Source organism: Naumovozyma dairenensis, chromosome 1 (genome assembly GCF_000227115.2).
Source record: "Naumovozyma dairenensis CBS 421 chromosome 1, complete genome".
NCBI classification, from domain to species: domain Eukaryota; kingdom Fungi; phylum Ascomycota; class Saccharomycetes; order Saccharomycetales; family Saccharomycetaceae; genus Naumovozyma; species Naumovozyma dairenensis.
Genome location: NC_016479.1, coordinates 1,987,067 through 2,013,987, shown reverse-complemented (window position 1 = coordinate 2,013,987; position 26,921 = coordinate 1,987,067). Strand labels below are relative to the sequence as shown.

General features: G+C 32.9%; 13 protein-coding genes across 13 annotated transcripts; 8 read left to right on the top strand and 5 right to left on the bottom strand.

The window, feature by feature from the left end:
- Window positions 1-197: 197 nt before the first annotated feature.
- VTS1 (Vts1p) lies at window positions 198-2,369 on the bottom strand (the record flags this gene model as incomplete). The annotated part of the gene is made up of 1 exon (XM_003668222.1): window positions 198-2,369. The coding sequence occupies one exon, from the start codon at window positions 2,367-2,369 to the stop codon at window positions 198-200; it is 2,172 nt and encodes a 723-aa protein (XP_003668270.1).
- A 361-nt stretch (window positions 2,370-2,730) lies between these two features.
- HAP5 (Hap5p) lies at window positions 2,731-3,369 on the bottom strand (the record flags this gene model as incomplete). The annotated part of the gene is made up of 1 exon (XM_003668221.1): window positions 2,731-3,369. One exon carries the CDS (start codon window positions 3,367-3,369, stop codon window positions 2,731-2,733), a length of 639 nt encoding a protein of 212 aa, XP_003668269.1.
- A 212-nt stretch (window positions 3,370-3,581) lies between these two features.
- SNX3 (Snx3p) lies at window positions 3,582-4,190 on the top strand (the record flags this gene model as incomplete). The annotated part of the gene is made up of 1 exon (XM_003668220.1): window positions 3,582-4,190. One exon carries the CDS (start codon window positions 3,582-3,584, stop codon window positions 4,188-4,190), a length of 609 nt encoding a protein of 202 aa, XP_003668268.1.
- Window positions 4,191-4,873: 683 nt separating this feature from the next.
- Window positions 4,874-6,106, top strand: NDAI0A08710 (endoplasmic reticulum-Golgi intermediate compartment family protein; the record flags this gene model as incomplete). Its single annotated transcript, XM_003668219.1, has 1 exon — window positions 4,874-6,106. One exon carries the CDS (start codon window positions 4,874-4,876, stop codon window positions 6,104-6,106), a length of 1,233 nt encoding a protein of 410 aa, XP_003668267.1.
- A 422-nt stretch (window positions 6,107-6,528) lies between these two features.
- FAR3 (Far3p) lies at window positions 6,529-7,152 on the top strand (the record flags this gene model as incomplete). Its single annotated transcript, XM_003668218.1, has 1 exon — window positions 6,529-7,152. The coding sequence occupies one exon, from the start codon at window positions 6,529-6,531 to the stop codon at window positions 7,150-7,152; it is 624 nt and encodes a 207-aa protein (XP_003668266.1).
- A 731-nt stretch (window positions 7,153-7,883) lies between these two features.
- URM1 (ubiquitin-related modifier URM1) lies at window positions 7,884-8,183 on the top strand (the record flags this gene model as incomplete). Its single annotated transcript, XM_003668217.1, has 1 exon — window positions 7,884-8,183. The coding sequence occupies one exon, from the start codon at window positions 7,884-7,886 to the stop codon at window positions 8,181-8,183; it is 300 nt and encodes a 99-aa protein (XP_003668265.1).
- A 260-nt stretch (window positions 8,184-8,443) lies between these two features.
- Window positions 8,444-9,313, bottom strand: GCN4 (amino acid starvation-responsive transcription factor GCN4; the record flags this gene model as incomplete). Its single annotated transcript, XM_003668216.1, has 1 exon — window positions 8,444-9,313. The coding sequence occupies one exon, from the start codon at window positions 9,311-9,313 to the stop codon at window positions 8,444-8,446; it is 870 nt and encodes a 289-aa protein (XP_003668264.1).
- Window positions 9,314-10,920: 1,607 nt separating this feature from the next.
- On the top strand, window positions 10,921-13,395 carry SCD5 (Scd5p; the record flags this gene model as incomplete). The annotated part of the gene is made up of 1 exon (XM_003668215.1): window positions 10,921-13,395. The coding sequence occupies one exon, from the start codon at window positions 10,921-10,923 to the stop codon at window positions 13,393-13,395; it is 2,475 nt and encodes an 824-aa protein (XP_003668263.1).
- A 1,240-nt stretch (window positions 13,396-14,635) lies between these two features.
- On the top strand, window positions 14,636-14,977 carry SNC2 (SNAP receptor SNC2; the record flags this gene model as incomplete). Its single annotated transcript, XM_003668214.1, has 1 exon — window positions 14,636-14,977. One exon carries the CDS (start codon window positions 14,636-14,638, stop codon window positions 14,975-14,977), a length of 342 nt encoding a protein of 113 aa, XP_003668262.1.
- Window positions 14,978-15,481: 504 nt separating this feature from the next.
- Window positions 15,482-20,224, bottom strand: MYO2 (myosin 2; the record flags this gene model as incomplete). The annotated part of the gene is made up of 1 exon (XM_003668213.1): window positions 15,482-20,224. One exon carries the CDS (start codon window positions 20,222-20,224, stop codon window positions 15,482-15,484), a length of 4,743 nt encoding a protein of 1,580 aa, XP_003668261.1.
- Window positions 20,225-21,141: 917 nt separating this feature from the next.
- Window positions 21,142-22,965, top strand: FRT1 (Frt1p; the record flags this gene model as incomplete). Its single annotated transcript, XM_003668212.1, has 1 exon — window positions 21,142-22,965. The coding sequence occupies one exon, from the start codon at window positions 21,142-21,144 to the stop codon at window positions 22,963-22,965; it is 1,824 nt and encodes a 607-aa protein (XP_003668260.1).
- A 777-nt stretch (window positions 22,966-23,742) lies between these two features.
- Window positions 23,743-25,107, top strand: PRO2 (glutamate-5-semialdehyde dehydrogenase; the record flags this gene model as incomplete). Its single annotated transcript, XM_003668211.1, has 1 exon — window positions 23,743-25,107. The coding sequence occupies one exon, from the start codon at window positions 23,743-23,745 to the stop codon at window positions 25,105-25,107; it is 1,365 nt and encodes a 454-aa protein (XP_003668259.1).
- Window positions 25,108-25,545: 438 nt separating this feature from the next.
- MAK16 (ribosome biosynthesis protein MAK16) lies at window positions 25,546-26,469 on the bottom strand (the record flags this gene model as incomplete). The annotated part of the gene is made up of 1 exon (XM_003668210.1): window positions 25,546-26,469. One exon carries the CDS (start codon window positions 26,467-26,469, stop codon window positions 25,546-25,548), a length of 924 nt encoding a protein of 307 aa, XP_003668258.1.
- Window positions 26,470-26,921: the final 452 nt, after the last annotated feature.

The window sequence follows — 26,921 nt, the reverse complement described above, 5'->3', positions numbered from 1 at the left end:
TTGAACTATATACATATAGCCAATGGTATAATGCTAACAGATAAGTAACATAGAGAAGTTTAATGAAAGGTACAATTATATGGGTCTCGAATAGGCTATTTATGAATTCTACTATAAAATTAAATTACTGTCTAGGTATTTTTTTATCCGCTTATAGTTCTTACTCTATTTGTAGTTTCTTTTCTTTACCCAAGGTACTATATGAATGCTCTCTCATCTATCAAACCACGTTCTTTATAATCTTTAACTATACCGAATGCCTTTAATAACTTCCTTCTTGCACCTAATGCACTAACACCATTATTCTCCAACGTGGAATCGTCAAGATCAATTAATTCCAACCATGAATATTTTTCCAAAATATCGGAATATTTATGTAACCTTAATGATTTAAGCCATAATGGTACATTCGTTAATAATCTAGGATCTGTTAAATTTTTAGCGTTCATTGAATTATTTATAGCTGTATTATTAAAATTATTGTTCTCTGTTGAAGAATCGACCATGGTATTATTACTATTACTACTATTATTATTGTTATTATTATTAGAAGTTCGAAGTTTATTGTGATGACGGTAATTCATATCGTATATATCGAGGTTATTGTTATTGTTATTGTTGTTGTTGTTGTTATGATTCTTGTAAATAGAAATATTACGGTATGCTAAATCTTCTGATGCTGTAGGTGCTGTTTCTAATGCTATTTGTGTGCTTATTGTTGAGGATGATAATGGTGAAGTAGGTCTATTTTTGTTCATATTAACATGCTTAGAGTTAATATTATGGCGGTGATGATGAGGATGGAATTGGGAATGTTGATTGTTCCCATATTGTTGATATTGATAGCTATTGCTGATGTTATTAGAGACATGATTATTGTTATTATTATTGTAGTTCTGTACATAATTGGATGTTGTTTGTGGTTGTGTATGCAAATTAGAATAGTTACTATTATTATTATTATTGTTATCATGTTTACAATAAGATATGTTGTTATTACTATTTGTGGTAATGTTCTTAGTATTGATGCTATTATCGCTACCTGTAGCCATATTATTAGAATGTGTATTATTAGCGTTTAAATCATTTTGTAATGAGGCCAATGATCCTTTTAAGATGGAATTCTTAGAGCTTTCCATTATGTTGTTTATAGATTCCTGTGAATATGACAATGATGGCGAAGTATTACCCATTAACACTCGAGGTTCTGCAGACTTGGGCCTTTGCCTGGATTCTTTAATATAATCATAAATGGGTTGTGATGATGAGATCGGAGGTGGTGACCATTGTTGGTACAGAATGGACGGATGACCACCTTTTTGGTAATTTTGTTGCGCTTGTTGTTGTTGTTGTAATGGAGAGCGCTCAACGAATTTACTATCACCTGTGTTATCAGTTCCATTATTATGCGAAGAAAAAATTGCGTCTAAATTCATTACTTGATCAATCCTTTGATGTTTGATATCACTTCGCGGATATCTATTTGGTACTGGTGATGCGATAGTAGGAACTTGAGGGTGAGGGTGAGTATGAGGAGGTGAATTTGGTATTTTACTATTATTAGGGGTAGTTTTGTTACTACCACGATGACTAGTGTTGGATCCATTAACAGTATTGGAACTATTAGTAAGTAGTTTTAACTTCAGATGTTGTAATGCTTCAACTGATAGTACAGAGAAAATATTATCTAGGACTTGCTTCTGTTGAGAAACAGTTAGGAGCGTTATCCATGAACATAATTGATTGATATCGTTATTAAAATTATTAGCATTATTATTAATTGTAGAAACGCTTTGATTATTAATTGGGATATTCAAATGATTAGATATTCTAGGTTCATTAGTCGTTTGATCAAAGGAAGTTTGCAATGAATTTTTCAAGGTGGCGCTCGGAATAGAAGGTTGTGTATTAATGAAATCATTTATGTTTTCCACTGTTGTTGGTAGGGGCAATGGTTTCGGAGAAGATAATAATGATGTGGAACCAACTGTTATTGAATTTAAATTTGGGGTTGGATTTGAACTTGAGGTTTTTGGCACATTATATTGCTGAGATACGTCATGCATAGTCAACGGAGGAGAAGAAACAGTGGATCTATTTGGAAGATCTAACATGAACGGTTGTTGATCTAACAAGTCTGTAAAAGACATACTTAATGAAGAAGAATTTTCGTGTACATTCGGTGAGAGCAATATTCGATTAGTACTGTTACTTATGCTCATAGAAGATGACTGTGGAGATAACAAAACAGCACCTGGATGAATGCCTCTGGGAATTGTACTATTTAGGTTATATGTGTTGTTATTGTTCTTGGCGGTCCCTGGTGATTGCGGACGACTATTCTGTACATCCTCGAATGGGTTTGGCATGATGAGTTAATGATTGGTTGAGAGGTATAGAAACGAATTCCCTGTTTTAATTGTTGCAATCTTCTGTTTTGTTTTCTTACCTTTGGTTATTTGGATACACTTACCTACCAAGAGAATCCTTCAATTTAATCGATGAGATGGCATTGAGCCGTTCAGGCAAAATTGCAGAATGTATCAGGTGAAAGAAGGTGCCTTCGTAGATAGTGGAAACTAGTTTTGATGACGAAAATTTTTCACTTTCGGTGCGGTGCACGGAGTTTTTGATGTTATTTGTTAGGGAAGATCCTCAGCTTAAAAGTAATCAAATCCTCATGATAAATCTTGTGGATAGAATTGAAGTTCATATTGCCTCTCATTAGCTTTATTGCTGTTCTTCTCCCCTTGGGACGATATCGATTAAGAAATCAAACATGTCACATTTCTTTAAAGCTTCTGCAATGTCTGCTTTTTGTAACGTTCGTCTTCTATTATTTTCAGCGACACACCAAGCTCTCATAGTCAATTCTGTAATAAAGACTTCGCAAGCTTTAGCAAAGATGATAGGTACTTCTGCACTAATCATTCTTACCTCTTCATCTGTCTTCATGACTTTCCTAATTCTTGCAAAGGGTAAAGAACTGGATTTGAAATCATCTTGAAATTTGGAACCTGGTTCGTTAGTAGCTTCAATTTCGTTAATCAATTCTTGCCAATATTGGATCATAATTTCCTTATAATGGCCTGTCAAACCCAATCCGACGTTTCTGAATACATCATACTCGTCATCATCATCTTCGCCGTCTTCCCCTACACCAAGCAATTCATGTTGTTGAAGGTCCAGTTGTGTTACATCGTCTTGTTGGTGCTTCTGTTGTTCGTAGGGAGTATCGTATATCTCATTGTTATTAGTGTCCCCATCTGTATTTTTAGAAGATAAATTTCTTGATTCTTGTTGTAAGATGGCCAGGTTTCTTATATCTTCCGCGTTGAATTCTTCAGTAGAGGAATTGCCTTTATTCATTGTTTTTTGGTGTGCTTAGTAACGCTAGTAATGTTTAATGTAGTAATGTCTTATGCTATGCTTTGAGTTCTTATATGGTTCCCAAGGAATCGTGAGCTCTTAAATGATGCGTTGCCTTCCTTTACTTTTGCCTTACGTTCTTTTGTTTCTCGCTCCTTATAACAATTAGTACCTTAAAAATTACACAGTAGATATTTATTTGATTGTTGTTGATGGTAGCCTATGGATACTCGAAGAACAAACAAGCTAGGATACAAACAACCACGCAAGATATGTCCAGTAAGAAGAGGGAATTCAAATCATTTGGTACCACTGAGAAAACGACACTATCCAACTCCCCTCGTAAGAGTCAAACGCTCACTGAAATCTATGGTGAACCGGAGAATTTCCTAGAGATTGAAGTTAGACACCCGATAACACATAATGCCACTTTAGCAGATATGAGACAAGGTCTTGGGAACAATCCCGGGAACAATTCTAATGGGGAAAGGAATATGTTTACAGATTATGAAATCTTTTGTCATACCAATTTACCTAATTTTAAGAAACGGTCCTCGAAGGTGAGGAGAAGGTATTCTGATTTCGAATTCTTTAAGAAATGTCTCATTAAGGAAATAACGATGTTACATAACCATCCTAGAATTATGGTACCTCATTTACCAGGGAAAGTGTTTTTCAGTAATCGATTTAATGACGACGTTATTGAAGAAAGAAGACAAGGTTTAAATAAATGGATGAAAACCGTTGCAGGTCATCCATTATTACAATCAGGTTCACAAGTATTAGTTAGATTTATACAAGATGAGAAGTTCGTTGGTTAATGAAATCTATATTCTTTTTGCATCTGGTACCCATATCTACTACATCAATTTTCTCCATTTACGTCCTAAATATCACATAGAATATAAAAGGAACTGCACATCATTCAAACTAGTCATATACATATACGCATATATATATATATGTATATATATGTATGTTATGGGGATATAACAAAAAAATGATCTTAAATCGATAGCCTATTATGCTTGCAGCTATAGAGTCCTATGTAAATCCTATGGAGGAAACGGAAAATTCGAGCAGTTCGCAGTTATTCTTATCCCTATAATAGACGAAACATAATGATAGATAGAAAACTTTTGGTATTTTCCAATAACAGTCAAGTTTCTGAGATCAAAATATCCCAATTGGGTAGAACAATGGGTTCATACCTTTTTTATTTGGGATGATATCCCATTAGTATATATTGTGACGTTCTATTTATATTTCATTAGTGTGTCATTTTATACGTTAAAATTTCCATGGAACACGTCTTATCAATCTTATACGTATAAAGGACAAGATGAGTTGAATTCGGAGAATGGGTGATCTATGAAACAGATGCAAGCCTTGTTGATTTGATCATTAAGACTATTCCTCTCTGTACAGGATTTTTAAATTTTGATTCCGATTTGTGGATCCTTTACTAACAAACGAACGAACAAACGAACGAGGAAGAAGTGAAATGTTAGTGAACAAATCCACTTTATTATCATTGGATGCATTTTCTAAGACTCAAGAAGATGTTCGAATTAGAACCAAGACCGGAGCAATAATAAGTATCTCATGTATACTGGTAACGGTCCTGCTTCTTTTGAATGAATGGATTCAATATAGTCAGATTGTTACTAGACCAACGTTAGTGGTAGATCGTGAAAGAAATTTGAAATTAGATTTGAATTTAGATATTAGTTTCCCATCTATGCCCTGTGATATCTTGAATTTAGATATTTTGGATGATGCAGGTGATTTACAACTGGATATTTTAAATCAGGGGCAATTTACAAAGACAAGATTGGACCGTATGGGGAATGTCATTGAAGTGTCGAAATTTAAAATCGATGATGATGTGGCTGAATTTCCTCCTAATGATGAAAACTATTGTGGTCCTTGTTATGGATCTATTGATCAATCTGGCAATGACAAAATTGAAAGTGTAAAGGATAAAATTTGTTGTCAAACTTGTGAACAAGTTCGTGAAGCTTATTTGAAGGCTGGGTGGGCATTTTTTGATGGGAAAAATATTGAACAATGTGAAAGAGAAGGTTATGTCACTAAGATTAATAAGCATTTAAATGAAGGTTGTAGGGTGAAGGGGAATGTTCTTTTAAATAGAATTCAAGGAAATATTCATTTCGCACCGGGGAAGGCATTTCAAAATGTCAAGGGTCATTTCCATGATAGTTCACTTTATGAAACTTCACCTGATTTAAATTTCAATCATATTATCCATCATTTAAGTTTTGGTAAAACAATTGAACAATTAGCACAATTAAGAGGTGCCACAGTGGCGACATCTCCATTAGATGGTCAACAAATTTCTCCCTCATTCGATTCTCATTTATATAGATACTCATATTTTGTCAAGATTGTACCTACAAGGTATGAATATCTTGATAAGATGATATCTGAAACTGCCCAATTTAGTGCTACTTTTCACCAAAGTTTAGTGACAGGTGAGAGAGATCCAGAAAATCCAAATATTAAGTATTCAAGAACTGGATTACCTGGATTATTCATTTATTTCGAAATGTCCCCATTGAAAATTATTAATACAGAACAACATTTCAAATCATGGTCTGGTGTCTTTTTACATTGTATTACCAGTATTGGTGGTATATTAGCTGTAGGGACAATTCTAGATAAGTTTTTCTATAAGGCTCAAAGAACTGTCATAAATAGGAAGAGCACTAACTAATTAATGTTACGTATGTAGAGATATAAAATGTAGTAAAAAAAGATTGATAGAATGCCGTATGTCCTGTCGAAATTGAAGAGACTTTAATCACATATAGCCTTTTTTGAGAGAAGAATGGAATATTCACTGTTAATAATAATAAATACGACAGTAATTCATCCATAATTAATCCTGTCATGTACCCGTGGATTACGAGACGGGTCGTTTGTTCTGGGATAACTGTTTTCTTGTTTTTTGAAGGTTTGAGAATAAATAGGCTATAAGGAAAGAGAATAGAAACAAACGGGAAATCTATACCTAAGAACTGAAACCACAGCCATATTATATACAGTGTTGATTATTATCGAATACCTAGATATTCTTGTTGAATAGGTCTCAATAGAGCACCTAAGTGGTGGCACCTATAGGACCCGTAACGAAGGATGATGGATTCCAATTCTGTAAATGATAATTTTGATTATTTACTTCAATTGACCAAAGTGTTGACATCGGAATGTAGATCAAGTAGAGCAGCTACGGATAGAATCGAATCATTATTAAAACGTGTTGCTACTCAATCTAATATTCCATATGATACTTTATCGAAGGCCACCGGCAAAAGAAACAATAGCGAAGATAATACTACCACTACTGATGTATTGAATGAGAAGGAACAACTGATTTTGGAAAATTATAAGTTAATTTATATGATTGAACAAGAAGAATACTTGAAAAAAAAATTATGGGAATTGATTAAGAATATAAATGATCATATTTTATCGGTTAAAAATTTTATTATACAACAAAAATTAGATAAAATTGAAGATTTTGATAATTTCATGTTTGAAAATTTTGATTCCCTTGAAATTAATTTTTTTAATAATATCCAAATTTTGGAAAATTCAAATGGAATTACGAAGGGTAAGATTGCTTTAATTGTGAATGAATTTAAAGAAAATTACAAAGAAATTGATTGGAATTTAATCCCAAAGGATTCAAAATATTATGCTAATTTACATTGGAAGATATCACAATTCGAATCAATGTACAATGAGAAACTAACATGAAACAAAACCAAATTAAACTGAACAACACAAGTCACCTACAACATTTCATAGCTGCATGGAAGGGGACAAGTATATTATTGCGAAAACCAGACTATTATCGATGCAAGTCTGACAGTACAACATTTTGTTTTAGGGGAAAAAACGAAAAAAAGAGGAACGGTCATTTTGGGGACGATAACTTGGGAATGAAAAGACACATTCTCAAAGCCAAGAAAATGTGTGCGTCTTAAATGGCATCATCTCTTTCCTGGCGCACTCTGACCTATTTTTCAATAATTTACTTCCAGGTAGTGGCTACATACTGTCTCGAATAATCCAGCGAGTAATCATAATAGATTGATATAAACGACGGTACACACAAACACGCCACACAAGTCAGCTTCTATATTTAAGTACCCTGTTAAAGATTAGAGCTCTTACCAGATGACAAATTCTAATTCTATTTATATTTATTATAAGAGCTTACATTTAAAATCAGTTAGACAGACACTACTCGATAATTGTTAATCACGTGCCTTTATGAAAAATGAAAGTTTTGATAAATTTTCGATGAGCTTATTAATTAAAAATAAATTTTAGTCTATATAGTTTACTATATCATTAAGAAGCTTTTGTATGTTCAATATTGAGAGTGTGTTTATTATATTATTCGTTTTTGACTTGGTTATATATTCTCAAGCAAGCACACAAAAACAAATAAATAAAAAAATAATATATATTAAATTTAAAAGATGGTTAAGGTGAAAGTGGAATTTTTAGGAGGATTAGATGTAATTTTCAATAAGGAAAGAGTTCATAAAGTGGAAGTACCACAAGAAGATCCCGTCACATTAAAAGATTTATTAGATTACATTATTGACAATATGATTGCTAATAAGAATGATGTTCCTGTATTTATTGAGAATGATACTGTGAGACCTGGTATTATTACTTTGATTAATGATACTGATTGGGAATTGGAAGGTGAATTAGAATATGAATTACAAGATGGTGATATAATTTCATTCACGAGCACTTTACACGGTGGTTAAAAACTGTATGTGTCCTTCCATCCATCCATTCTTCATGCATTCATTCGCTCATTCATTCGTTCAGCAGACAAATTTAGGTTTTATACATTCTACATATATATATATATATATATATATATCTTTTGTATATTATCGAAAAGTGAGTTTTCAGAAAGGTAAAACCTTTTATATTGTGATTGTGATAGTGATAGAATGTTATATCGAGAATTTATTATTTTATACACCAAAATAAATAAATAAATAAAAGGTTATTTACTTAATTATTTACTTTGAGCATCCAATAAATTTCTTAATCTTTGAACTTCGTTTTCCAGATCAGAATTTCTTGATAATAATTCTTCAACTTTTTCTTCTAATTGATTCATTCTTTGTAATTTTCTTGCTCTTGAACGTCTTGCAGCTTCAGTATTTCTTGCACGTTTCAATACTACAGGATCATCAGATTCAGTCACCACTGGGGTTAATGGTACAGAACGATTCTTTCTATTATAAGCAACAACACCTAAGTGATCGACTTTAACACCAGGTGAGGAAGAATTGTTGTTCTTCTTACTAACTTTACCTTGTTTCTTCATATTATTATTGTTATTAGTTTGAGATAATTTTGCCTCTTCAATCATTGGAGTAGGTAAGAAAGACATGGTGTTAATAGCTTTTTCAGGCATAGGTTGTTGCTCATGTTTTTGAATAGTAAAATTTTCAGTATTTAATAGAGAAGAAGAGACTTGATCATGAGTCAATTCAACGGCCTTATCAGTTAAAACGACATCTTCTTCAGTGATGATTGGGATATCGTTATCAAATAAGGAAGTCCATTGTTTTGGATCATTATCATTATTAGTACCGTCTAGGGATTCGAATTCAAACATTGGAGTGGAATCAGAAGTTGATGAGAAGAAAGCATCCACTACAGCAGAGTCTAATTCATTATTATTGAAATCAGAATCATTCAATGATAGGAATTCATTCATCGGGATGGATTCTTGTTGTTCTTCCTCTTCTTCCTCCTTCTTAATGAATTTATCGAAAACCATTTCACCAATTAATGGATGATTTAATGATGATGATGATGATACTGAAGAATTATTTTTTTTGGTCAATTGAAGTTGCTTCTGAAACAGAAGAAGCATTGAAATGGTTCAAAGATTCTTGAACAATAGCGGGGGTAAACAAACTTGGATATTGAGACATTTTAACGGCGATATTTTTTTTAATAATAGTAATTGTGGTAATAATAATAATTTAATTTAATTTAATTTAATTTAATTTTGAAACTTTGAAAAAAGAGATATCATTTTGATAATAATAACGGGAGTTACAGACACATGTTGACTTGAATTATTGTAGTAATAAAAAAGGGAGGGGGGAAAGATAAACAACCAAAAAAGGAAGATTTAGTAGTATAATTTTAATTTAACGATTCATTTTGGGATAACACTTTAATAGTAAGTATAATATTTTTTTTCTTTAAAAAAACTAAAAATTTTAATAATTTTCAGGGTAGGTAGATTTAGTTACTCATTGTTCTTTTTAAAGGGGGGTTATAATTTTTTTTCTAAACAAAATATAATTTAGTAAGCCATTTTTATTGATAAATTAGCACTGATTGATGTTTCTAATAATAATAATAATAATAAAATAACTTAAAATTTGGATAATATATATCTTGTTTGATTGCGAAGTAGATGTTGTAGTTTTTGAAAGATTCGCTAGTTTATAATGGTTTGGGGGGACCTGTTTTGAATTGAAGGAAAGTGGTTGTTTTTGTGTTTGTTTATTTGTCTGTGTTTCGTTGGTTCCTTTAAAAACAGCATGAGAGAAGAAAATTATATAATAATAATAATGATAATAATAAATAAGAACAAGAGTGCAAGAAGGAGGTATGAAATAATCAACAATAATTCATGTGTGTGTGGAAGAATATGATTAATGAAACTGTGTATGGAAAATGACTATTAAATCTGCTTTTAACTTGTGTAAATTTTCCACTCACCGCTCGAGAGATACTGTCTCACTCTTAATTGGACAAATTTGGGTGTTGCGTCTGTGCGTCGTTGGGTGCTTGGGTGTTTTAAAATTGGGAAATCTCAAATATTTTTTGTTTTTGTTTCTTTTTTGAAATAAACAAATTGATGATGTCTGGGTTGCAAAACAGGCTCTATCTTGGTGTACGGGTGGGAAGGAAGAGACAGTCACTCCACTTGTTCAGATTTCTCGCGTTTTCTCAATCAAACGTTAAAATAAACCATAACAATTATACGGGACAGAAAGGCTCATTTGAATAAATATGACTATGTACGTATATATTAGAATAGGCCTATACACTGTGGAAGATAACCAAAGGAACCAGACCCATACATAGAAAGGAAAAAAGGGAAGATCTATTTCTTCAATTGGTATCATATTTTTGCTATTGATCCAAGATTAAGGTGAACTCTAAACAACCCAGAACCATTACCTTCTCGCCTTTTGCTTCCTTCAAACTTGCATATACATCCCTATTTCTTCCAGTTGCACTTAAACTACACTACAATAGGATTTAGAGGTCAAAAATCTATACCAATTAATCTTTTTCTTCCTGTTATTTGCAAACATTTGTGAAACCGGTATCACAAGTGCTTTTTTTATCCCCTGTAACATTTTCGATACGGTACATTATACTTCGAAAAGTTACAATTATATAAAAGAACAGGGCCATTATCATACAAAAACCTCTAGTCTACCGTTTTACAGAAACATGTCCTATGATTGGCTAAATATACCAGGGCTTGCACAAAATGCAGCTGATAATAATCAACAATCACAACAACAACAATCGTCCTCTTTCAATGGCCTCGGTCCACCAAGTGTATCATTCGATTTTGGTGTTCCAACTCCTACTAACTCAAATTTAAAGATCATTGAACCTACTGCATCAATTAGAAGTCATAGTGACACGTCAATTCCTACCCTTTCAAACAGTACTAATAATGCTGAAAATGCTGCTCTCATGAATTATAACGAATCCATGGATGATCTAAGAGTGCCCCTATCATTATCACAAAATCAATTAACTCATGAAGAATTAAGAACATACTTAAGATGGTATAATTACATAACAGCAAAGACACATAATAAATTAGTTAAATTATGGGATGTTTTCACTTTTTTGAAAAATTTCAATATTAATGATGATTTGAAAAATAGATTATCCACCATCTTTAGAAGTTGTAAAAATGCTTTAAATATTGGTCAATTTTTTGCTTTATTAAGATTGGTTTCAAAAGCTCTGATAGAACATGTATTACCAACAAGGAAAATGATTATGGAAAAGGCTCCCATTCCAAGACCAAGACCAATATTGGCAAGAAATGAAGATGGTCAAGAAATTTATGAAGAAGTGGAGGAAAATGCCCCAGATGGTGTCAATGGTGGTGGTGTTGATTTCGATTCTTTTACGTCTTTACTTTTGACAGGCCAAACTTCAAAGAAAAGAATAAGAAGGAAAATTAAAAATATTGCATTTAAAAATAAAAGGGTAAGATTCTCTGAACATGTAACGTTCCAAGATCCTCCAAAAAATAGTGATCAGAACATCAAAAATAATAATAATAATAACACGACTACGAATGATAATCACATTGTGATACCGGAGGAAAAAGATGAATTCATAAAAGGTCCATTGGATTTATCATTACCAATGGATCAATTATTAAAACAACTAGCTAAGAAGTCGGAGAATACAGGTTTAGTTTCCACATTACCAAATGAACAACAAGAAACAGAAGAAGAAAAGGAAGTCTTAAAGGATATGCAAGATTCCTTATCTCATTTCAAGAAGATTACTACTGTAGATTCTGCAACAATGTTCACAGAGAATCCATTATTGCAACCTTTGTTTGGAATTAATAATGGTATGAATAATAGTTTTAATGGGAATAATCCAAATACCAATCAATCTCCTTTGCAACCACTTAAACCAACTGCCACTGGTTCAGCCAATCATTTATTCCGTAAAGAATTCGGTGCCACTACTACAAACAACTCATTTGATGTAAATAAACAAACACAATCTTTACAACCTTTAAAACCAACAGCAACAGGATCTGCCAATTATTTAATGCGTAGCCATTTTGAACCTATAAATAACCAACAACAGTCGACAAACATCAACAATACTGGTAGTAATCCAGAAGTATCACAAATGAACAACTCCCTCCCCATGCAACCTTTAAAGCCTACCGCTACAGGTTCAGCAAACTATTTAATGAAACAACAGCAGTTCCCATCATCTGCAATGCAACAACTAAATACGCAAACTAGCCCTGTACCAAGCCCAAACAAATTTGCATCTCCACAAACAACGGGACAACAGCAACACGTGTCGTACCTACCAACACAATTACAACAACAAAATATATATATGAATAACCTTCAAGTACCGAATCCAATGCCACAACAAAATACTTTCCCAAGAAACACACCCTCACATCAGCAACAACACCAACAACAAATGCCCTCATACTTGTCACCTCCTCAGCAACAACAATCACGTCCACAATTGAATCAAAATACTCAACAACAACAACAACAAGCTGGTAGGCTTCCTGCCCCTAATGCTGCAAGTAGTTATCTTCAAACATTATTATCGCATTCTTCATCTCCCACCACCAGTCAAACCACTATAGACATGCAATATCATCAACCACAACAACCGCAACCACAACAACATCAAATACCAAACAATGATACAAGAACAGGAACGAATCAGAATTACACTAATGATTATCAAACACAACAAATGCAGCACCCTCAACAACAGCATCAGCTCCATCAACAATATCATCACCACCAACAACAACAGCAACAACACTTACAACCACAGCTTACGCCACATCAACAACAGCAACCTCAATATACGGGCCAACCCCCATCGTCATCATCATCATCATTACAAGCATTCCCCAATAGTAATGTGAATCATACATTACCTTCTATATATCCAGGTTATCCAAGTGGAAGGCCATATTCTTCTTCTTTTAGTACAAATAACCTTGCAGATTATAACCATAACAACAACAACAACAACAATAATAATAATTATAATAATATTATCAATAGACCACCGATTTCTTCTCCAAGTCATAGTAATGATAATATATTGAATAATTTACAATCATTACAACAACAAGTTGATGCATTACAAAACCAATATGGGAGAGTTCCACGCTAAAAAAAAAAAAAGAAGATATAGTCTGACTTTGCCTGTCTAACATATATATATATATATATATAAATATTTAAGGTATAAAAAATATAGAGATATTACGGTATAGATATAAATACATACAAGAAAATCATTTTCATACGTATTATTACATTCTTTGATATGTGTGTATCTTCTTATTGTATATTGGTTTATTACAAATCGAGTATTGTTTTATTATTTTATGGATTTATAAATGGATAATTTAAGGTTGTTATATAAAACAAATTTAATACCATTGTTCCACAACTTTTACTGTCACAATCCATTCTAACAAAAGTAAGAATGTCCGCAAACAGCTCCACAATAAGTTCCCAAACTTCAAGAGGTTTCATACTCTTCGGAGAAAACGCCTTTGCAAGAACCGTTATAATTTTATTACTGATGACACAGTCTATTGGATAGAATGACAAGTCTTCGTATTTATAGCTTATAGATAAATACATATTGAGATGAATCAGAACAACATCTCTATAAAAACGATCAAATTTTATTACTAAGTGGATATATTCTAGTTGTGAGTTGTATTAGTTATATATTTCAATACTTCATATTATTATTCTAAACCAAGATATAAAATATGTGTATTAAGAATGTATGGTTTCTCCTTGTAGATCATATCTCCAAAAGTGCTACAAAGTTTCCTTGACGCAAACAGCGTCTAAGTGTCTGAGATCCAAACGGCCATTGCAACTTGCAATTTGCAAGTTAAATCCACTCGCCCCCATTTGCCGAGTTCTCCAAGGGAACTCCGGTTTATCTAGTTTATCTAGTTTATCTATATAGTTTATGGTATTATTATTATTAATGCACTCTTGGTGTTACCCAGCTTTTAGGGCAAACAAAAGACCAGGGGTAAATGTTATTAACCCTCTAATGGCGTGCGCCCCCTTATTTAAACAGCCCCAACCTTATCTTGCCCAGGGTAACCATTTTTCAAAATGGAAAATGCAATTTTGGCAGAAAACCAGGAAAGTGGAAGGAAAGAGGAAGGAAGCACATAAAGAAGAGCTAAAAATATGTATGTCTACCACCACCACTGGCAAACAGCACTGTAAGATCTAACATCGAAGGAGAACAACAGATCGCAATCGTTTATTCGAGTTATATTATAATATAGGAAAAAACACTACTACTTCCATCAGAGAAGAGATCGATCAAACAAAACAAAACAAAGAACCACACACAATAACACAAGCGAAAAGAAATGTCCTCATCAGTCCCTTATGATCCATATGTACCACCTGAACAAAATCATGATGTTCCTGAATCACAATCTAAAGCTGCAGCATTAAAGGCAGAAATTGATGATACGGTGGGTATAATGAGAGATAATATTAATAAAGTAGCAGAACGTGGAGAAAGATTAACTTCGATAGAGGATAAAGCTGATAATTTAGCTGTATCTGCTCAAGGTTTTAAAAGAGGTGCTAACAGAGTTAGAAAACAAATGTGGTGGAAAGATTTGAAAATGAGGATGTGTTTGGTATTGGTCATTATCATCTTATTAGTCGTCATCATTGTGCCTATCGTGGTCCATTTCAGTTAGACTGCGCCGTACATACACTTAAAAAGATAAAAAATAAAAGATAACAACCACAAGAAGATGGGAAAGGAATAGATCAATATCTTGATCCCAGAATGAAAAAAGGAAATTAAACCCGTTTGAAAGAATAATAATACACAAGCAAGCTTTTGATCAATAATATGACACAAAATGTTAAAAAGAAAAGTCAAGTCATCTCATATATATTTTTTTGTTTTATATAACTTCTCTCCCAATTCTCTCTTTAATTCATTCAACAGTATATATAACAATGTATATCAGGTTTTTTTTTCCTAGCCGCATCCATATATTTCTAAAAAAAGAAAATAAAAACTCTTCTTTTTTTTTTGCCCTTTGTTGGCAATTTTATCATACACAAAATATATTAGAGCTTTCTTTATATATATTACATTTTTATAATGGTATTTTTTATTTATTTTATCAATATTGTATGTAGTTCCTTAATCATCAAATTTTCTTTTTCATCAGTTTGCTGCTGTTTTTTCTTCATGCCCCTGGTACAGTGACTTGTTGCGCAACAAGATCAACAATTCTTTTTGTAGTAGGTAAAATTAACCATGATGGAATATATGCTTCCACTTGATCAAATTTTCTCGTCTTAACTTCAACAAATGGATCATTAAATGGTCCAGTTTCAGGATGAATGAAAATATCATTTTGTAATTTACCATCAGCATCAATTGTAGTATCATGTTTAACAATATCAGCAACATATTTCAAAATATCTTGTGGTATTGGGGATTCATAATCTGCAACATGATACTGTGAAATTAATTTTTGTAATTGTGATGGTGATAAGGATGAACAAATTCCACGAACAATATCAATATCTTCAATAGAATATTTCCTCAATTGTAATAATTTGGCAGTTTGAATTAAATGTTGTAAATATTGGGCTCCATCTGGTAATCCATGAGTCTTACACCATTCTTCCAATCTTGTAACATTATAGTTCAATTGTAACCCACGTTTCCATGATAAGAAATTACGTTTCATAATTAAATCATTGAAACAAATGGCATCCACATAATTTAATAATGTAATGACCACTGTACGGAAAACTTCATTCTCAACATGGAAAGATTTCATACACCAAAATATACTATTGAAAAATGTTAATATATCATCCATGGTATATTCTTCATTTGATGTAAATAACTTGTTTAAAAATCCATTGGATTCATTAGTATTAAATCCAGGTAATGATTCAGATAATACAACCGCATGAATGGCTTTCTTTTGCAATTCCTTTTGTAATTTCTTCAACCAAATATTATAAATATTATAACTTAAAGATTCAAAATCTTCTTTCAATTCAGTGACTAGGGAAACATATTCATTATATTCATCATCATTCATACCTTTCTTGAAAGATTCTTCTGTCAAAATGGAATGTTGAGCAAACACAACAAATGAATATAATTCACGAACATTTGCTAACCAAAATACACCACTGGGGATTAAATCATTCCCCTTCAAAGTAGTAACAACTTTTTGTATCGTTGTCAAGACTTGAGCTAGGAAACTCTCACTTTGTTTAGTTAACCCAAATCTCCACATTTCACTTAATACGATAATTAAGATTCTTGCTGGATAAACAACATCTCTTCTACTCAATTGAATGGCAACACCTGCATCAGGTACTTGGAATCCCTTCAATAGACCCTCGGTAATTTCATTGTTTAACACATCAGTTTCTTCCAATAATCTATATAACTCTTCATTGATTTGCGTCAAATTATTAGCCTCTGTACTAACATTCTTATCATTTTCAATACCAATTCCATTAATACTAGAGACATCTTCTTGAATACCATTGATCGGCATAGAATTCAAATGACCTGGAGACAAATTACTTTCTGTCATAATATGTGTATGATTAATCTTGGATTCCTTAGATGGAGTTTGTGGTAATAAGTTTGTATTTGTTGTCACGGTACCCAATGTGATGGCAGTTTGTAAACGTGTAACTTCTTCTTTCAAAGATTTAATCTCATTGTACATATCTGTATTTCTTGTATTAGCATCAGCAAGTTGTTTCTTCGTTTCATCTAATTCTTGTAATTGTTTACCCGCATCTTCCTTTAATTGTTCATGTTGTGCTTTAATATTGGCAATTTCTAATTGAGCATCTTCCATTTGTTTATTAGCAGATTCCAATTGTGCATTTAAATCTTTAGTCTTTTCAATAAATTCAATTCTTTGATCATCTAAATCTTTCAAATGTTCTTGTTTCTTTTGTTCCAATGCTAATTGTAATTCATTAGTCAATGCAACTTTCTTTTGTAATTCTTCCAATGATGCAGATAATGTCTTATTTTCTTTCACTTTCATTGCCAAATTTTGTGTCAATTCAATGACTTTATTTTCCAATTTATAACTAACTTCTTTCAAATGAGAAACACTCTTAGCATCAGATTTCAATTGTTTCAAAGTTCTTCTAGCAATACGTCTTCTAATTAAAGATTGAACCACAATGGTGTTTTTTCTTGTATTTTCATATGTATATCTTGGAATAAATGATCTAATTTTACTTTGAATAGTAATTGCAGCATCCAATTCATGTTTAGTTTGCATTTCCCGAAGTTGTAATTCCTTCCTGACTTGAATTTGTATTCTTTTAATCGATGCAATAATATTATGAACGTACGCACGTTTCGAATAACCTCTATATATTGTTTGAATGGCAATAGCAGATTGAACTTGGAAACCGTGTTCTGTTCTAAGACGGGCTAATTTACCTCTAACGGTACTTTGAACATCTAATATGGATTTTTTCACTGATAGATAATGTTTACGGTAATATTTGGATCTAATATGTTTTTGAATCAAAATGATTGCCTTATCCATCTTAGCGGTTCTTAAATTTTCCAAATATGCTAACATCCCAGCTTTAAAGAAAATTTTCGTATTACCAATTTGATATTTTTCTTTATCTTGAACTGTTGCTGCAAGAATCTTTTTACATAATTCAATGACATCATTTTCTGTGGAATTATGATTTTGGAAAATTTGTGACCATTCATTTGGAGATATTAAAATATAATATCTTAATACAAATTCATTGAAAGTCCATCTAGATGGGAAACCAGCACATGAAATTCTAATTGTCTCTAAGACACCACAAGCTCGTAATTGAGACAAAACCATGATATTATCAAATTTCCATGCTTCCTTTTCACCATTTGGTTTAATACAACGAATATAATGAACATTTGTTGAATTTATAGTTTGCATTAATTCAATCAATGAAACTTTAAACATAGATCCTAAAGTTGGTTTCTTATGAGAAGTTCCCCTCATTGGACCTGGTTTTTTTTTCTGCATTGATTTTGCATTATTAGCTTCTTGTTCAGCTTTCTTTGCATCTTCCAGTTTTTGAGCTTCTCTTTCCATACTATCTATTATATTAATTAATGTTGCATTGGTAGAGGCCTTTAGGACTTCTAAATGGCCATCAGAAACAGTATCTCTATTTTTTTCAATGAATCCTTCAGTATCATAAGAGACATCAAGAGCATAATGGCTCACGACAAATTTCGTTTGACCAAAACGAGGTTTAGAGAAGACTTTGTTAGTGGGTGGTTTATCTAAAGTTTGATATAATTTTTGTGTCCAAGATTCATCAGATCCCGCAGGTAATCTACTCTCTTCATCTAATAGAGATAATATACCTAATTTATTTTCAATTAAATCGATACATGGTTGATTATCGTTAAATTCAATGAATGACCATTCAATTTCCTCTTTGACGTATTCTTCTTGTTCTAATTTGAAAACGTGTTGATTAAATTCTTGTTGTAATTTTTCGTTTGCATAGTTAATACAAAATTGTTCAAATGAGTTTTTCTCGAAATGTTCGAACCCATAGATATCAAGGACACCGATGAATGACTTTACTTGATCTATCACATCTGGATTACAAAGGACCGTGTTAATATTTGTCACTAACCAATCAAACATGGCAGAATATATAAATTTAGCAACAGAATCTCTTGCCACTAGGGCTTGACCGAAATTCAAATTGGAGACAATTTTTTCTGATCTGGTAATAATTTGCTTTTTGGTAATCCATTTAGCGAAATTTGAAGGATCAATTCCTAATAATTCACATGCAATTTTCAAACTTTTATCATCTGAAGATAAAGAAGCATCATTTCTAGTCTTTTTAATTTCAATATTACCAATATGTAATAGTGCTGCAAGGATTTGGAAAATATGATGTTGAGTAGTTGTATCAATTCCAACTAACGAAAGAGCTTCTACAGTGATTTGATATTCCCTTGCATCATCCATACCTTTAATTTTAGTTTCACCACCTTGATTCATATAAAAATAATCTTCAGCTTTTGTTAAATATAATTGAGTTTTAATATCTTGAGGTAACCCAGCTAAAATTTGATAAAAGATATGATAATTTCTTTCACTTTTTGGTTGATAAACCAATCTTGATCTTTCCAAAAGGTATGTTCTAATTTTGGCCCCAATAATGGAGGTCTCTTTATCGAATAAAATTTCCAAATATTTCCCAAACCGGGAAGAATTATCATTCCTCGTGGTTTTTGCATTCCCAAATGCTTCCATGATTGGATTAGTAGCCAATATTTTCTCTTCCGTTTCAGACATTTCAGCTTGATGTTGTAAATTTCCCATATTTGATGAATTTTCTTCTTCCACAGATGCGAAATAACGCATTATATATTTAGCAGAGACAGTTTTACCAGCCCCAGATTCACCGCTCACAACGATGGTTTGATTTTGTTTATCATGTTTCATTAAACTATAAGCTTCCTCCGCGATAGCGAAAAGATGTGGTTCCATTTCACCTCTTCTCTTACCTGAATAAGCTTGAATCATATCTTGAGAATACAATTGATCCATTCTATCGAATGGATTAGTAGCGATCAAGACTATACCAGAATATGTATATATGTTTAATTGAGCATAACGTTGTTTGATAGCATGTAACACGGCCGGTTCATTCAAATAAGATAAAGAAGTTAGATCTTCAGTGGATTCTAATATTGGTGGGTTTCTTAATAATGGTAAATTAGAATTTTTTTCATCATTTAAATCAGTAGCTTCCACGTCGATGATCTGGGATTCTTCCGTGGTTAGTTGTAAGTAATGTTTACCATCTTTGAAATCGTTCTTGGTGACCTCTGCTCCGATCCATCCTTGTTCCTTGTTGGGATACCAACAACGTGTCCCGACCTCGAAAGTAGCCATGATGTTTTGTGCTTGCTCGAGGAAATATGGAAAGGGAAACTATTAATTGGAGTTAACGACTCGACAGTGTGTATGACGAGAATACACGGATATCAGCCACGCAATAGTACAGTACGGGTAGATGAATACAAGGGTAATGCTTGTTTTACTGTCTTTATCTTTACGTAATTTTATTTATTTTTATTTTATGGCCAAGTACCTACCTACCTACCTACCTACCTATAAAATAAATAAACGGGTTTACGTGATGGTATAACAAAGCAAAACGAAAACGAAAACGAAAACGAAAACGAAAACAAAGACAAAGACAGAAACGGTTGATCTGTGCGCTTTTGTTCTCGGTTTGTTTATTTTTCATCAAACAAATAAAAAATAAACAAAAATGTTTCGAACACCACACCACACCACACCGAAAAAAACATTTGTGTCCCGAGGGAGTTTCGAAGAGCACAGGTTCCGATTGTGTCATCTAGGACGGCGGGTCACGTGAAGACTTCAAACCGGGGCTTGAATACCCCACCACCCATGCCTACCCGTAAGGCGCCAGACGTCAAATTACGTAAACAAATATACGTACGTACGTACGGACGTAGGTAGGTACACAGGTGAATAAATAATTTTTCACTTTCTGTCAATACGCACGTACATTGGGATCGATCTATTCCTGCCGCTGCTTCTTGATGAATACACAACAGCCACATTTCCCTCGAGCATGCGTTGGGTGAGCTTCTTGACTTCTTTGCCCACTTACGCACTTACTAGAAAGATAGTCAGTGCAGTATACACCTGCTTTTTATACTTGCAAACTGTCATTCAACTATATACAAGGAATAATAAGATATTGCCCCACATTATTCCATTGCAAAATCTAAATATCATATACCACAACTCCGCCATAAAAAGTAAAATAGGAGATAATGAATTTATTAATTGATCGTATGGAAAACCCTGGTATAAGGAAAACATCACATTTACTATCTTCACTCACTAATGAGGAACCGGAAAAATATACTTCTTCAAATGATTTACTACCAATGACAAATACAAATCATCGAAAGGAAAAGAAAAATCTTAGTAAACGAAGTAGAAATAAAAGTGAAAAATATTTATCATCAAGATATGATTTAGACGCGAAACAGGATTGGCAAAACGAATACAAGAATAATAAACTTCTATCTCCGAAACGAATAAAATCATCAAGTGCTCTTAAATTACCTACCATTGCAATAAATGATGTATCAACGTCCACTACAACTCTTGCATCAGAACCTTCCAAAATAGGCCTGGCTTCATATTTCAATTCTTCTAATCAACTAGATGATGGACTGTCTTTCAACCCTATTACAAGACAAGAGAAATTAAAGTATCTAAACCCTCCAAATTTACTTGACTATTCTTCTGCATTCGGTGGTACATTTAGTGAATTGTTATTTAAACCCTCTCCTCCAAAGAGTTCCCTTCCATACAAATCAACACCAAATTCGTCCACGCAACTCGGTTTCATTAAGGAGAGAAGACAATCTTCTTTTAATTCACCCAGTGTGTCCCCATTTAAGAGAAGATCTTCAACAGTTAATAGGATGAGAACAAGTTTCTCACAATCTCAACAACAATTAACACCGCTAAACACAAACACAAAGAAAAAAACACAGAGATCAAATTCAAGTAATACTAGTTCTACTGCTACTGATTGCTTATCTGATAAAAGAAAATTAGTTAATGAATTTTTGCAACCAAAGATGAATCAATCATCAATAGCATTTGGGCAACATAGAGATTCAACAGAATCGGATTTTGCATCAACAGATTATACTAAATCATTACCATCAGATCAATCATTAGAAAATATATTACTCGAGGACCTAAGTAGTTCATCTTATCTACTATCAGAATCAAAAGTATCGAACCTAACCCCATTTACGGCATCTTCAGTAGGTTCTTCCTCCATCTTCATGGATCGAATATCATCTGCTTCCTCACCCACGTCGTCGTCGTCATCGTCATCGTCCACGTCTTTATCATCGTATGGATCGCAGTCAGAAAAGAATGACTCATGTGAAATCATTACATCCTCTAATGGTTCATTACCAATAATAAAGGAATCCATCCAAATGACCATACGGAAAGATCAAACAGAAAACAGTGCTACTACTGGTAAGAATTCCGAGAATGATCAGGCACGTCTGACATTAACATCAATGGATTGTAACGAATTAAATTATTATCAAACACATATATTGAACACAATAATTCGTTTTGAAACCATCTTAAAACATGACTTAAAAGAATTTATCATCCGTGATGAAATTGATTTATTGAGAATGGTAAATAAATTCGATTCATTAAATTTGAATTTACAACAAATGAAATCCAATATTGATGATTTATACAACACTATTAAAATCACCTATTTGAATCATGTTCATGAAGAATTCGATACCACAAATCCAGACTCGTTTGAATCACAATTGAATGAATCTGTTAATGAAAGTGTTAAACAATTGGAAATCTTAGAAAAGAAAATGGAATCTTGCCAAAAAAAATTATTGGAACAAAGAGAGGTTATGAGACAATTAGATAATTTGGTTTTAATTGAAAAATCTCTTTTGGAATCAAAACGAAATGTGAAACAAATTTATAAGTATAGATACATTATTTTCGATTTGGTTATGCTCATAATGATGATTTGTGTCGGATATTTCGTCAAGAAAATAGTCTTGGGAATATGGATCTCATTATGAAAACACAACAAGAAATATTATGCATCAATACTTAATCCGGTACTCAATTTTTTTATAGACTCTTACTTACTTACTTACTTACTTACTTACTTACTTACTTACTTATTATAAATTCATGTTTTTAATATATTCAAAGAATCAAGTCATTCACAATTCCTTTATATAAAAACGTTGTTTGAAGTACTAAGTCCCCGTAATTGTTTAGTAGTTTAGCATTAACAGCTAAAGAAACAAGAAAAAGATATAAGCAATCAAAGTCGTATTTCTTCATTTTATAAAGAAAAGCTCGAGGGTGGCGATCATGATTCATGAATTCAATGAGAAGAGAGGTATTGTAACCAAATATTACTATTGTATTCATGTATTCTCTGTGAACTTTTTTTTTTTTAATAGTCAAGTTCTAAGTGCCCCAGTTCGTCTAAATAAAGTTACGACATATCTACAAGTTGCAGAGTACCACTACATGTAGACAGTTAGGTTGGGTAAACATACATACAATAACCTCTCTAAACGGCCATAGCAATACCTATTTGTTTTGGCTCAAATTTATCAGCTGTTTGTCTTGTCTTAAGTTCACATTATTTTGTTCTCGTTTCACCGCTTCGATGAATGTTGATTACTCACTTTTTTTTCTCCTGACACACATTTTATTCAAGCAATAGCGTTAGACTGAAGGAGAAGACAACAGGACACAACTCTTCTTGAACTAAATAATCACAACTAATAAGGATAAGTTCTCCTTAGAATTATACCAACAAAAGTACACACACAACACCTATGTCCACTGCAGAACAGATTGCCAAGAAGGCACGTATCGCAGGAAACTCTCTTAAGACGATATCTAACGAGAACAGATCTGCCATCCTATATAAGATCCACGATGCTTTAAAAGCTGATGCCTCCACCATCGAACAAGCCAATAAGTTGGATTTACAATTAGCTCAAGAAAACCATTTGTCAGATTCCCTTTTGAAAAGATTGGATTTGTTTAAAGGTGACAAATTTGATACCATGTTACAAGGTATCAAAGATGTAGCTGATTTGGAAGATCCAGTGGGGAAAATCAAGATGGCTAGAGAATTAGACGAAGGTTTGACTTTGTATCAAGTTACTGCACCTGTGGGGGTTCTTTTAGTCATATTCGAATCAAGACCGGAAGTTATTGCTAATATTACTGCCTTGTGTATTAAAAGTGGTAATTCGGGGATCTTAAAAGGTGGGAAGGAATCGGTACATACTTTTAGAGAAATGGCTAAGATTATTAATGAAACTATTGAAAAATATCATGAGGAAACTGGTGTCCCAGTTGGTGCAGTTCAGTTGATTGAAACTAGACAAGATGTTAATGACTTATTAAGTCAAGATGAATATATTGATTTAGTTGTCCCACGTGGATCTAACGCATTGGTTAGAAATATTAAGGATTCCACTAAGATCCCAGTCTTGGGTCATGCTGATGGTATCTGTTCCATATATGTCGATAAAGATGCTGATCTGGAAAAGGCCAAAAGAATCACACTAGATGCTAAGACTAATTATCCAGCTGGTTGTAACGCTATGGAAACTCTTTTAATTAATCCATCATTACCAAGTTGGTGCGAGGTCCTAGAAAATTTGACTCGTGAAGGTAAAGTTACTTTACATGTCATGAATGATGTTAAAGAAGCATATTTCAAACAATTGGAATCATTAGGGAGATTGGATGACGTTATTAAATCATCCACTGTGGATGTTAATGAAAGTAAAGATTTCGATAAAGAATTTTTATCATTAGATTGTGCCGTTAAATTTATCACATCAACACAAGCCGCAATTAATCATATTAATTTGCATTCTTCAAGACATACGGATGCGATTATTACTGAAAATAAAGATGATGCTGAATTATTTTTGAAAGGTGTGGATTCTTCTGGTGTTTATTGGAATGCCTCTACAAGGTTTGCTGATGGTTTCAGATATGGGTTTGGTACTGAAGTCGGTATTTCAACTTCAAAGATTCATGCTCGTGGACCAGTTGGGTTAGATGGCCTAGTCATTTATCAATATCAAATTAGAGGTAATGGTCAAGTTGCTAGTGATTATCTAGGTGCTGGTGGTAACAAAGCGTTCGTCCATAAAGATTTGGATTTAACGAAAAAATAACTCTATGAGAGAAAACCGAGAAAAGAATGAAGCATAAACTATATAAAGGATTTTTTTTGGTCGAAAAAATTCGTAATTTTTAAGTCAATATGTAAAAAGCAAAATTTGTAATACTCTTTTTAAATAGAAATGCATACACCCAAGAGATTCGATTTATAGTATTTATAATATCTTTGTAATATTAGATACTAACACTTAATTAAAATGGGTTGCGTCTTGGGGATCGTTTTCTTTATTAAAGATACCCTAAGTCAATGAATAGTAATTTTTTCTTCAGTTCGACAAGTACGTAGAATATAAGAATTAATTTTATTGCGGTTTTGGTTTGGTGTAGTATACAGGAGAGATGTTTAATTCAAATTACTTGTCATGTTGAGTCATAACATTCTATAACCCTTCTTATATAGGTGGTTATCCATCGTCATGAGAAAATCATATTCAATTTGCAAGTTGTTGTTCATTATTTTGTAGTTCATGCTCTTCTTCGAATTCAATCTCCACCTTTGGACGTTTACTCTTTGGAGCCTTTGATTTCTTACGTTTCTTAGAATCAGTAGCTTCTTCTTCGTCATCATTGCTTTCGGAATCTTCATCACTGCTTTCTTCATCTGATGAAGCATCTTCTCTATCGGAATCAGCTAGCCATTTTTCCAAATCATCAACATCAACATATTCACCTTCGGCATCATCCGCAACATATTCAACCTCACCTTCATCACTTTCCTCTTCTTCTTCTTCATCCCAATCTTCTTCTTCTTCCAATTCTTCTTGTTCATCATCCAATTTACCCATAACCTTCTTCCATATCTTTTCATCAACATTCAAAGGTTTATCACCGTAAGCACCACTCTTCAATCTGTCTAACAATTCCTTTTCAATAGCTTTTTCAATCTTCGCAGAAGCTAAGGCTTTCCTTTCTCTATTTTGTTCTCTTCTCTTTACCTTAGGAGCGATCCCAACGTAATGTCTTTCATCTTCTCTCAATGCAAGACGCCTTTCAGTGATAGCCACTTGAGTCAATTTAGTGAAACGTTGTTTACATTTATGAATGAAGAAATTATTCCAATGTAAAAGATGTTCATCAATTTGTTTCAACGCCTTCGAATAATTCTTTGACAATTTAATTCTTTCCCACAATTTGGCAGGAGTGTGAGCTCTTTCTGGAGTTTTCATATATAGATAGATACGACCTTTATCTGATCTCACCGTGGCATACTTAGAGTTTGCTAAGGGACATGATTGTCTGGTACAAAGACCAGTGACGTTATATGGATCTCTACAGAAGGTTTGACCACTGGGAGCTTTTATTCTATGGGAACAGAAGGATTGGTTAATCACCTGCCACACGACTTCGTCAGACATCTTGGAATATTTTTACTTGGTATTGGTGGCTTCTATTATAAAGGAGGTTCAGTGGCTATCTGACTGTCCATTCAATTACCAACTAATTGTAAATAACCTTCACTAGATTATTATTGTTATTATTATTATTATTATTATTTGTTTTACATATTCACCTCATCGCAAAGAAAAAAAAATTTTTTTTTTCAATTTTCAGGGTTGAACGATGTCACCTAACAGGTATAGGGTTGTCAAAATAGTCAAAAAACAGACCCTACTTAAACCCCAATTTTTACTTCGTATGAAATGATCGAAAATGGAAGGACAGAAATCATGGTGTTCTGTTCCTCTAGCACACGTGATGGAAAAACCAGGGTTTTTCCATTTCAAATAATATTTTGGCCTTTTTTTGACTAATGTATATGGAATACAGTTATTATTAAGAATAAATATTGTATGGCTCGATCACTTTG